The 12,428-nt window shown below is 58.7% G+C and overlaps 1 protein-coding gene across 7 annotated transcripts in view; it reads right to left on the minus strand.

Moving 5' to 3' along the window:
• Window positions 1-82: 82 nt before the first annotated feature.
• The window catches only part of ZNF512B (zinc finger protein 512B), a 35,708-nt gene continuing 23,362 nt past the window's right edge, over window positions 83-12,428 (minus strand). For all 7 annotated transcript variants that reach the window (XM_055813950.1, XM_055813947.1, XM_027790179.2 and 4 more), the window contains 4 exons: window positions 8,481-8,582; window positions 7,404-7,466; window positions 4,974-5,072; window positions 83-4,642 (listed from right to left, as the gene is read on the minus strand). In XM_055813950.1, coding sequence (XP_055669925.1) covers window positions 4,349-4,642; window positions 4,974-5,072; window positions 7,404-7,466; window positions 8,481-8,582 — 558 coding nt within the window. In that variant the 3' untranslated portion in view covers window positions 83-4,348. The remainder of the gene's footprint in view (window positions 4,643-4,973; window positions 5,073-7,403; window positions 7,467-8,480; window positions 8,583-12,428) is intronic.

Below are 12,428 nucleotides of genomic sequence, written 5' to 3' on the forward strand. Positions count from 1 at the left end.
CCACCACCAGCCCCCCCCGGGGGGAAGGACAAACCTGGAACCCTCCCACCGAACTGCAAAATAACGATGATAATAGTAATAATAAAAAATCAATAAACATTTATTCGATACAGCTGTTTTTAATACATACAGTACATCGAGTTACCCCTCCGCGGTGCTCGGCGGCGCAGCTCTCCGCGCTGCTGGTACAGTACTCTCCAACTGAGGATTTGTCAATGATTAACAAAAGAACAGATCGTCACAAATCGGGAGTTTATTATAAGATAGTTTACTGTTAAAACAATTTTATTTTTTTTGCAAATAAACACTTTTTAATATATATATTTATATATTTATATATATGGTTACAAGTGATAAATTGAAAATTCTTTTTTTTTTCTTTTTTTCCATTGTAATTTTTTTTTCCCCAAAATACACTTATGCACTAATAACTGGCATCGATGAGAAACATTCGGATATGCCGTGGGATGGGTGTCACGAGGAGAGAAAGAAAAGAACAAAACGCTCCCAACATCCGTGGGTGCGAGGGTGCTCTGGGCTGGCCCCCCCGCTGGGGCTGGCCATGCCGTGCGGTGCCGGGGGGTTCGCCCGCCCGCGCAGCCCCCCACCATCCCAGCCTCGGGGACGGCTCCACGAGGCTCCGCCGTGGGCTTGCAGCCCACCTGCCCCGACCCCATGGAGGTTTAGCCCTTTCCTCAGGGATGTGGCCAACAGGGCGGTGGGGTTCTGCAGCGGTGGAGGCGTGGGGGCCGTGGGGCCATGGTGTCATGGTCCCCGGGGTGCTGTGGGGGCAGATGCCAGTGGGGGACGCAGTCGTAGGAACCCCCCACACAGCCTCCACTGTGCCCCGAGCCCCCCTGCACTCCCTTTTACCTACCATGAGCACCCCAAGCCCCCCTGGGCAATGGGCCGGGACTGGGGGTGCCACCGTGCCGCAGACCCCTGCCCCCCACTCCCCTTCACGGGGCTTTACATGAACCGTAGGTTATTCCCCGCTGCCGCAGGGGGTGCCCTGCAGCTCGGGCCCATGGCAGGGCAGGGGGTGCCAGGCCCGGGGGTCCCACGCTGCCCAAGTCCCCGTGGGAGAGGGGATGGCAGGGAAGAGGGCACGCTTGTCCCCCGTCTCGCCCCCCCCCCCCCCCCCATTAAGGTGAGCTGCTCCCCTGGCCGCCGCCTCGCTGGGAGCACCTGAGCCGGCACAACCCACCGGGCTCCGGCGATGCCACCCCGGTGCCGCGGGGCAGGCAGCTGCCCGTACCCCCAGCATCGCCCTGGAGCCTTCCCGGAACAGGCAGAGAGGAAAGGATGGCTCATGGAGAAGGCGGCAGTGGGAGAACGGATTCCTCTCTGAGTGATGACTAGTAGGGGAAAAATACTTTTTAAAGGGAGGGAAAAAAAAAAAAACCCTGAAGATTTCACTTTTTCATAAAAATTTCCATGTGCCCAAGGTGCTGCTGTCACATCTCCCAGCTCTGAGGGTGATGGGGGACAGCCCCCGCACCGGGACTGCCGTGCCCACCGCCCTGAGCCCCCAGACTGTCCCCGTGGTCCCCTCTGGGACGGTGTCACCCCCGCGAGGCCACCATAGCTGTCCCCACTCCTTCCAGGACACGTGTGTGCCGCTGCTCCCGTTACTGGAGCGGCAGGATGGGGTTTGAGCTGGACCCCACGACAACCCCCAAGGCGGCCCTTCCCCAGGTCTCGCCCACCCCCAGCAGCCCGCGGCCGAGCTCCTGCACCGGGGCTTGCCCCCAGCACGGAGCACAGTGCTGCCTGAGAATTTAATCAATGAGAAGCCGATTAATCGCACGTTAATGAGAACTGAGCCCCGTGCTGTCCCCGAGGAGAGGCAGCGGGGATCGTAAGGTCAATGCCCAAAGCGGCAGCCCAGGCCACCCGCATCCCCCCTCCCCGGGCCAGGGCACGGAGCTTTGCCAGGGGCTTTCCCCCACGGTGGGACATGATTTCAGGATCCAGTGGCTCCCTCTGTCCCTCTGTGGCCATTTTGGTGCTGAACTCTGTGCCGGGTCCCCAGCTCTGCCTGCTCCCCACCTCCTGCCGCTGCCTACACCCCCTGCCAGCCATGGCACATCCCCCGCGCCACCCGAGCACACCTCAGGCGTGGGGTCCCTCCTCACCAGCCCCCAGCGGCTATTGCTTCGGCCGGTGCCATCCCACAGGCTCAGCACAGCAGGATGCCATCGCCCAGGACAGTGTCCCTGCCATGACATCTGGGAACGCAGGTCCTACAGTTCCTGGAGCTCTCCACCCTTCCCCAGGGAGGCAGGATTTGCACCGGTGACACCACCAAAACAAAGATCGGTGACACGACCAAAACAAAGATCGGATGAAGCGCCAGCAGCAAACCGGCAGCGACTGATTGAGCGTTCTCACTAATTGCTTCCAAGCCCGGCACAACCAGCAGCACCCAGGCGGGTCCCTCGCCCCCAGCCCGTGGCCAGCTGGCGGCTGAGCACACTGGGCCATGCCGACGGTGGCACCCGGCTGCCGGGAGCCATGGCTGGAGCAGCGGCACCCACTCCCCGAGAAGCTGCCCTGGCTTTGGACACCGCTGTCCCCTCCCTCCCTCCGGGGCTGTCATAACCTGCCAGTGGAGGAGGACATTAATTATTACTGAGCGGCAACTTGGAGCAGGGAAACGATACTGAGCCTGCAGCGGGCGGTGAAGAGCAGTGAAGGAAACCGAGGGTTGAGGTTTTAATTGATAAAAGTAAAAGCAGAAGCTCTCCTCCCCCCGATGCCACCTTCCCAGCTCTGCACAGGATAAAAAAAATTGAGTTAAGGTTTTCTGCTCTGTTACTGAGAGAAAACATGCCTGTTTCCCAAGGACCGAGGTAGCCTGGTTTTTGTCTGGAGACAAGACATATCCCGGTCTGGGGATGGTTCCCTCCAGGCCGGAGCGAGGTGTGACGACGGGATTAGTACAGGTGCAAAGAAAAGCCCGGTGCAGGAGAACAAGCAAGGGACAGCGACAGCGCACCATGCAGGGACGCTCCGTCCCCCGAGGAGGATGGGCACAGGCTTGGATGCATCTCGGGGGAGGCGAGGCTCACCCTGTGGCGGGTCCCAGCCTGGAAGGACAAGGTGAGTGCAAGGTGCCTGAGCAGCGGCTGGGACTCACCCGAAAGCAGGACCCATGATTGTCACTTGATGCTGCCCACCATCCCCGCTACACACCTCCTGCGGCCACAGCGGGGTGACCAAACCCCACTGCTCCTTCCTGGGCAACCAGCACCTTTGGGACGGGGCACGATGGGGACCCTGAATCTGCCAAGTGGACCCCCCGGTGCCGGTCAGGCGGCTCAACAGCTGCTGGCTCACCCTGACCCAGCGCTGCCATCGCAGCATTGCCGCTCCTCCGTCTCCATTTGCAAAGACAACTCGAGCACCGAGGCACCGCTCCCCCACCGCACCCCCTCCCCGCGGTCTCACCGGGATGCTCCCCGGTGCTCACGGCATGCCAACGACTTTCGGTTAAACCCTCTGACCTGACCCGCCCTACGGCAACCCCCTCTCCCACTGACTCCCAGGGGTGCTCACACCCCCCAGCCCTCGGAGCCGCAGCCATCTCCGGGCGATGCTTCGCCAGCCCTGGCCACGCTCCCTGCCCGCTCCTCTGCCTGCACCTGGCACCGCCGAGACAAATCCCTGCACCGAGCCGGCCGCAACGCCAACACACCACGGGCCCGTCCCTGCCGAAGCAAGTCTCCTCTCTGCCCCAGGCCGTGGGGAAAGCGCTACCAGATGCCCCACAGCATCCGCTGCCAGACCCTGCTGTCCCCCTGCCCCTGCCTGGCCGCTTGCTCGGTTCAAACATCTTTGGAAACATCACCCTGGGAGCAGGGATGACCCACCGGAGGCTGCCCGCACAGGTGGCAGCGCAGGTGCAGACAGCCCCCCGCCCCGGCACGCAGCCGCAGAGAGACCCCGGCCCGGGGTCCCACTGCTATTGCACTTTTCTTTCGCTCAAGCGTCACCAGTTTGGCGCAGGGGCTATGACAGGGGGTCACGGGCAGGGCAGGGGGGACAGCAGGGTCCTGCCGGGCAGGGGCGCGGGCAGAGGGGTATGTACAGGGGCAGGGGGCGCAGAACGGTCCAGCTTGCTTGATCCTGTTTGTTTTCCAGTGTGAAACAAGGTCCGTAACTTGTTTAAAGTGGTTAATTGGTAGTTTCAGTCTCTTTTTTTTTTTTTTTTTTTTTTTGTAAAAAGGGGGTGAGTGGAGGGTGGGGGGGTGGGGGGGATGGGGGAGGACAGAAAACCAGGAGAGACCCCCACCCTGTTACCCTGGGCTGTAAACGAATCCTCGGAGATGAGTCTCTGAGCTGCTCATTTCTCAGGCATCTTACTGGCTCCTCCCTTCCGCTGGCTCGGGGGCTTGGGGACAAGCTCATCCCCATCGGGGCTGCCTCGGGGGCCTTCCCAGTGCTCAAGGGTTTTCTTGTGATTAGTCTTTGCTGCCACGCTCTCTTTGCCCTTCGGGGACATTTCTGGAGGCCTCTCTTTGGGTTTCCTCCCCCTTTTCTTCCCGCTTGTGCTTTTCTTTTTCTCCTCTTTGCTGGAAGAAAGCTGTTCCCTGCTTTTCTTTTTCCGGCTGGCCTCTGCAGAGGTTCGGAACCAGTTCTGTGTCCGCAGGGTGACACGGGGGTTAGTGACCATCCTGGGTCCACGCACCAGCACCGGCACGCACAACCCATGCCCGAGCCTGGACCACCCCATGCCCTGCTAGCATCACCTCCCTGAGGGCAAGCTGGCCAGCTGCAACCAGCCTGGAGGTGTTGGGGACCCAAAGGGGGACAGGGAAGTCCCCCACAAGGCTGCCACCGTATTGCTGATGCTGCTGGGAGCTGCTGTGCTCCGCGCTTGGCAGACAGAGATGAATGGAGCAGAGCAGCCCAAGGATGGGCGACTTGGAGCAGGGACCAGCCCAGACCAGCCCCAGCTGCTTCCTTACCTCCGAGTGAGCCTTGATGATGTGGTACTTGACCCCGCTCTCTGAGCTGAACTCCTTCTGGCACAGGAGGCAGCGGTACTTGCCCACTGAGTGGTCCCCCTGCAAGACAGAAAGAGCATCCTCCTGCAGCCCCAAGCAGAGCTGAAAACGCCCTGGAGGGGTGGCTCCCCCCACCCTGCTCCCCCCTGTGAAGGGACGTTGATGCAACAGAAAATAAATGCTCGTTTCTAAACCACCAGATCTCTGCCGGCCCTTGGTTCCAGGCCAGGAACTCACAACTGCATCTTCTGCTCTGAATTTCAGCCCGCGCCGGTTGTGTCACAGCAATGTTGGTGGTGCTGGCTGTCGCTGCACTGGGCCAGGCATCAAAGCGCTGGGTCCTACGAGCTCGGAGGGCGGCGAGCGGCAGGTTTTGCTGCCTGTGCATCCCCAGCACCGGCTGGTACGTTACCACTGACACCGTGTGTGTTCCCGGGCACGTGGGAGGCTGATGGGGCCAATTGCCCCGTTTCTTCACTGTCAGATTTGTGATCTCCTGAGAATGAACCACCACCTAATTTATGTCCAACAGACTCACCTAATTTTCCTTTAACGCTGTCAAAGAGACGCAGCAACTGCTGGATTTCTGTCATTAGAGCCCTTGTGGGGATGACTGATCTCCTGGCTCTGCCACAGTTCACGGCACAGGGGAGATAATGTGCTCTCTACTGATGAGGGGTTTATGGATGGGCCCCTCCAGGCGATATATATGCTCCCTGGGAATTTCTCCATAGCTGGCTCCATGCTGTAAATCTGGAGTTAGACAGATCTTTCATTTCGGGAACAGGCAGGACGCAGGCAGGCCCGGGCCGGCTGCAGGTTGGCTTCAGAAATACTCATGCAAAAATCACCTCGGTGCATCAATCCCCGCTGAGGACAGGGTGCTGCCTGGGAGCATCCTCCGCTTTCAGTAAGGCTTGATGTGTTTCAACCAGTCCTGCAGGATTTTACAGCAGAAATCACAGGCCAGCTCTGGAGGGGCTGTGATTTACGCCAGACTTGGTGGTGCATGTGTCTGTGGCCGAACTAAATCCTCTGTAAGGGCAAGAGCCCCGCTGATGGCCGTGCCGGCGGGACACAAAGCAGCAAACTCCCCCAGTGCCGATCCCCAACACCTAGTCCTGGCTACGCCAGGCTTGCCGGACCTGGAGGGTGCAGCTCTGCGGTTAAAAAAAATGCTCGTGCAATTGCCCAGCTGCTTTCTGAGCACAGAACCAGCCAGAAAATGGCTCCGTTTTCTCTCAGAGACCGTTTGCTGGTGGGCTGCCTGGTGCTGCACGCTTTGCAAAGGAACTGCCCTAGTCTCCTGTGTTTGCACTTTTATCCTGCATAAATACAGCTTCTTCTGCCGGATCTCTGCAGCCTATTTTCTAAATGATCTCATTAAGGCTTGATGTTCCAGCTAGTGTTGGAGGAGCGCGGGAGTTTGTGTTTTTAATAACCACGGGGTATGTATTGGAGCTGCCTCCTGGAAGCTCCATTCAGTGGAAGCTGCAGCTGGAAACGTTTCAGGGTATAAAGCTTTACCAGCTCTTACTCAGTTCCAATTTGAGGGACCTACGCTGAGCTCCCGCTGCCTCCCCCGTGGCAGCTGCAGGCCACCAGAGCTCACTGCAGCCAGCAGTGTTGATGCTTTGTCGGGAGAGAGGGACTGGTCCCTGCAGAGACAGGCCTCAGCTCCACCTCCACGAGGCACCGCACCAGTGTCCCTCCAGCTGGGGAAGCTGCTGGGCTTCCCGAGGTTCTGCAGGGCTGCCCAAACCAACAGAAAGACTCTCGATTCCCACCTGCCTTTTCAGCTTCCAACACTCAGCTCCCTGGTTCTAAGCTGCCGCAGTCGATGCGTGGCTGCGTGCAAGGTGCTGGCCACGCTGGTTAGCCGAGGGCTTGTGTGAGCGACTCGGGGCTGCAGGAACCACGCTGGGTGGGGGCTGCTGCAGGATGGGGATGCCGAGGCGGGAGGATGCGAGGCAGGCAGGCTTGCTCCCGCTGCCCCATCTCCGAGGCACTTTGTGTCAGAGGTCTGGGCTCTGGGGTGAGAAATCTGCGCTGCAAGACCTCTCCTCCAAAGCTGGGGTGGTAGCTAAATCCTCCCCATCACATCTGCTTGGCTCAAGCCTCTCTGCCTTCATTTGTCCATGGCTGTGGATTTGATCCTGCCCAGGAGGACGATGCTGAGGCTGAGCAGCTGGACCGGGATGGTGCAACAATGGGGCTGAGCAGTGCTAAACTCAACAGGCAGCAGCATTGCTCGCCCAGCCCTCCCAGCAGCCACGATCCTTTAACCTGTACTGTTGTCCCTTGGCCTGCTGCTTCCAAACGAGCCAGGGAGGAGAGAAAACCAAAACCCAAGCCCACACCTGAGCCGAGGCTGTAAAAGGAGGGACCCACCTTGTTGCAGTTGGCCAGGTGAGCTTTCAGCCCTGAGACGCTGGAGTAAATGGCTTCACAGCACTGTGGGAAGAAACAAAGCAGGGTTTGCCACAATCCCCCCTCGTCTCCATGCCTTCCTCTGCGCCGGGGCCAGGAGCCCACTGCGCCAGCAAGGCCACCGGTCCAGGCTCAGCAGCGTGAGGTTAATGCTCTGTGAGATGCGGAGGGCTCTGGTCACACGTTTCCTATTAGTGCTAATGGGAGTCATGTGGCCACATCCCTCTGCAACGGGCTGAAAAATGTCTCTCCTCAATGTCTCCGTGGAAAACGTACATTTGTGAGCAGTCGGGAGGTCCTGCTGGGCTACAGGAGTTCTTGGAGCCACAGCAGACGCTTAACAGAGAAGAGAAATCACCCGGGCAGCAGCATGACCAGTTTCTGAGCAATGTCTTTTTCAAAGTGCCTGTGTATGACATTAATTAGCCAGCGCGTCTCCCCCCGGCCTTGTGGTAACAGCCTCGTTCAAAACTCCCATTAGCAAGGCTTTGTTTCAGATGATAAATCAACAGCCCAGGATGAGGGTGGAGTTCACCTCCCCGCCAGCTCAGGCCAAGGCTGCGTTTTACAGCAAGATGAAGTGCACGCACCACGTCCCCAAGGTCTTTGCCTGTCACAGGGCTTTAAAAAGAATGGCTTAAAACCAGCCCCAGCTTTAGTCTGGGAAAAGCAGGTTCTCTGCATAAAAAGGCTCTTGAGCACAGAGTGTGCAGCCTGCGCCTCGTCCAGATCTCGGGAGCTTCCCAAAGGCAGCTTCAGAGCCTGAACCATCAGCCCAAGGGCACCCGGGGACAGGGTGGCCCAGTCCCCAGGCCCGGTGGCTCAAGCACACCAGGACGGTCCCAAAGGTGGGACACGTTTCAGCCAGGCACAGCAGCAACCCCAGGGAGAGGAGGCGGAAGCGAGGGTCTGAGCATCACTGCCAGCTTCATCTAGGGCCCAACAGGAACCTGGCTTTGGTGGGCTTCTGCCCCAAAACCTCCCCCCTCCTCCTGCAGACCGAGACCAGCCAGCCTGGAGAACAGAGACAGTCCTTACGTTGTTGGGACAGTTGATGCGGCCCTTCTCCTTCACTTCATTCTTCCAGTTTTCCAGCAGCCTTGGATTGAGCTTTGGAAGCCCAGGTCGGGTGTAATTGAGCTGCAAACAATAGAAGACATTAGCAGAGCCGCACACGCCAGCCCAGTCCTTGGTGGAGTCCTCGCTCTTCACGTGGGTCTTGCCTCCCCCCAGGAGAAGTGAATCGGAGCCGAAAACTAGCTGGGGGGCTTCCCCCAGCAATGCCACCTCCCCCCCCGGGCACTGCAAAGCAGAGGGGTGGCTCTGCCCGCCGCTGTGCCCCTGGCCAGGGGGCAGCTGGGCTGGGGGGCAGGAGCAGGGCAGGAGCCCCCGGCACCGCAGCCACTCCACACAGTGCTGGCAAACAGGAGAGGGGCTCCTGCTCCCGGGTCTGCACCCCACCGTGGGACCAGGCCTGCCCCCGTGCGTTTGGTGCATCGTGTCGGTGTGGCCCTTCAGCCGTGTTTCGTAACCGGGAGAATAAACAACCCCGCGCGCTGGGCAGAGGGGATGGACGCCAGGAGCCTCCATGGCTGCCTTCCACCCATGAATGGGCACAACCCGCTAAACAATGAAAGGCTCTTGTGTCTCTGCCTCTCCTTCTGGCAGGGCTGCTCTTTCCAAGTGCTTTTAATTACCACTTTATTAGCAACTTTGAGGTTTAGCATAGCAGGCCGGCCTTCCCAACTCCATTTCTGCCTGTTCAGCACAAGCAAATGCGGCTGCGGCATCTCTGTGTCTCCCGCCTGCCGTGCTTGGCCCTACCTGCGGGCTTCGTCCCTGCCTGCCACCGTGCCACCACGCCAAGGTCTGCAGGGGACACCAGGCTGCTCTGCCTGCAGCCTGAACTGCCAGTCTGCCTGCTGCACCATCAGCATGATGCCCAGCCCAAGCCAGCCAGCTCTGCCAGAACCGAGGGATGCTGCTGGGGTCCCAAGGCCCAAACTTGCCCCAGGGCGAAGCAGAGCTCGCACACAGCGAGGACAGGCACAAGGACCACGGATGCTGCTCTCCATGGGCACCTCTGAGCGTGGGGCACAGCTGCATCAATGCATCCCTGCTGGCCAGGGAGGATGCACAGGCAAGCAGTGCTCCCAGAGGTGCAAGCCCAGGCTCTTGTTTTTGAAATGTGCCCCTAGGACTCGGAGCTCACCGTTCTGACACGGTGGAGATGCAGCTGGCTGGATTTTTTTTCCAGCTATGAGTTTTCCTGAACGTGCCGATAAAGCTGCAATTCGCCTTTGTCCAGCTCTTCCAAACAGGCAGCTCCCAAACCTCCCTGCAAAGGGGAGCGCCCACTGAGGGCTCGGACACCGACCGCTCTTTTCCACTCAAATTTAAGTGATCCACAAGCCCGTGCAGCCCCCACCTCAGCACGTGGCAGGGACCACCGGAGAAGAAGGGATCCTGGGGAGAGCCAGGGTCCGTGGGAGTGGCAGGGGCAAAGGACCTTGCAAAACGGTGCTACGAACGCTGGTAAGGACGGATGTGGAAAAATCCCCCAAGCCCCAGTGTGCTGCTATTCCGTCATGCTTTGCGGCTGGGGGAAGATGCCAGCAGAGCTCTTTGAAGCTCTGGGATGGTGCATCTACCAACTGCTTGGTCCCCCACCCGGGGAAGGCAATGCCACCTCCAGGGGAGAACACAGGAGTCTTTTTTTTTTTTTTTTTTTTTGTCATTGATACTGAGAGCTGGGATGCCAAACGGCCTCCTTAATTAAAAACCAATCAATCCCATGAATGAGCAAACACTAATGGTAACCGCACACAGCCCCAGCAACAACCTCTCCCTCCATGCATCCCTGGGGAGCAGATGAGGGGGGATGTTCAGAGATGGGGACTCTGCTGCTCTGGCTTCCCACTCAAGAGAAAAATCCCTCCCCACTCTCCTCCAACAGCCCTGCACAATAACATGCAAATCCCATGTCTTCCCGGGGCGCTGCGGTTCTGGGAATGTCAAAGTCATCTTTATGTCTCTATTAAGAGGGAGCCCCAGGCATGGAATATTTTTTTTTTCCATTTATTTTCCTCAAACAGCCTGTAAGTGAAAATCTTCATGGCCAAATCATTAAACGACTACAACTGGTTTTGGCTGCAGCCCATCTCTTCTGAACAGTCGAAGGATGCTGGGGTGGGAAGGCTTGTTTTCTTTGACTGACGGTTTTATTTAATTAACTTTCATATTTCAATCCTCTGCACTCCCTAGACAGCTCTCCCCTTCCCCAAAATATATCGCGGTAAATGAGAACCATGCAGGCTGCCTCGGCCCTGGCCAACAAGCACCCCTGGAAGCTTTACCGAGGTCCCCAGTGCAAGGCACAGCTCTCCCATCACCCTGTGGAAACCGCAGCTGGTGCCGGCCGGGAGACGAAGCCAAAGCACACCCAGGGGTGCTGGCCAGCAGCCGGGTCCCATACGTGGCTCCGGGTGGCTGGGTCACACCATGCCGGTGCTGCCGAGCCCAGGGAGGAAGGACAGACATGGCCTCCCTGAGCTCCGGGGCTGCAGCTGGAGCTGGGCTCCGGTTTGGCCCACCAGTGACGTGAGTCCGCAGGGCTGAGGCTGGCTCCCGCCCCATTGCAGGGCTATCGTCTTGGGGGACAAACCTGAGCCAGGCTCTTCTGCTCTGGAATTTATCCTGGATCCAGGATGGGGTTTTCTTAACTCGAGCCTGGAGGTGGCTTTTCCCCTTTAGCTTTATGACTGGCCTATGTCAGCCCTTTGCTCCAGGCCCCTGTCACCCTGCCACGCGGCAGCCAGGCTCCATGGGGATGTGCAGCCTCCGTGGCTGGCCCCAGCCCTGCAGCTACACTCAGATCCTGAGCTGTGGGGAGGTGACCGGGACTCCCTTGCAACCCACAGAGAACCTCTGCATCCCTCCCTGTGCAGCACGGTGGCTGCCTGGGCTGCGGAAGTCCACCACCATCTCTGGCACAAAGCTCGTGGCACCTTGAAACAAGCAACCCCTGCTCGACCTCTACAGGGAAAGCATCACACCATGAAACTTGGGATTTCCATGGGATTTTCTCTCCTCTCATCCCTTAGATGCCTCTTCCCTCTGCTCAAGGAGGTTCTCTCAGTTCGGCCTCCAAAATGGGGAAGAGCATCACCCCCCATCAGATCCCAGAGTCCACCACCGCCTGCCCACGCCACCAAGCTGGGAACCTGTTGGTCTCTCACTTCTTCTGCGGTGGCCCCAAGACTGCTCACGGGCAGGCGATGGCCCCAGCGACGGCCTGAGGAGGTTGAGGACTGGATTCATCTTCATGGAGCTTCTGGAAAGGGGATTTTTCCCAGAAAAGCAGCAGGGGTGTGCCCTTCCCCATCTGACATCCCCAGCAAGCAGCCGTTGTGAAACACTCCATCTGTTTCAGCTTATCCAGAGGCAAATAAAGATCGGAGCGAGAAAATAAGACTCCAGTGTATATTTAGAAATGCTGGATTTGGTTAGTGCAGAATGAAGGCAGCGCAGGGCCTGGGATTGAGCAGCAATCGTTTATTCTAATGCCATAGCTTTGGTGCGAAGGAATCCGTCCTCCTGGGGAAAGGCGAACGCATCCCACCATGGGCCACCAACAGGATCCAAACCCAACATCCCTCTCCCCGGCTGGGACTGGTTGCCACGTGGCCATAAGGGCAGGCCACGGTGCGGGGGCTGCAGTGGGACCATGCCTGCCAGGAGGCTGTGAGCCCCTGTACCCCATCGGCTTGCTGAGGAGCTGTTTGCCTTCCCCTGTGGAAAAGCTTTGCTGCCTGGAAAAGGGATGGAGAGGAGGGATGGCTTTCCTCATCAGCTCCCTTAAAAACCACGTTAACTGCTGGGACCGTGGCGGTAACTGGACAACTCGGGGACAGAGCGAGTCCTGTGCTGCAGCAAGCCCAGGTTACAGACCGAGCTGGAAAGCATCTGTCCCTCCAGGACCCTGGA

This window comes from Falco peregrinus, chromosome 9 (assembly GCF_023634155.1).
Source record: "Falco peregrinus isolate bFalPer1 chromosome 9, bFalPer1.pri, whole genome shotgun sequence".
Taxonomy (NCBI): Eukaryota; Metazoa; Chordata; class Aves; order Falconiformes; family Falconidae; genus Falco; species Falco peregrinus.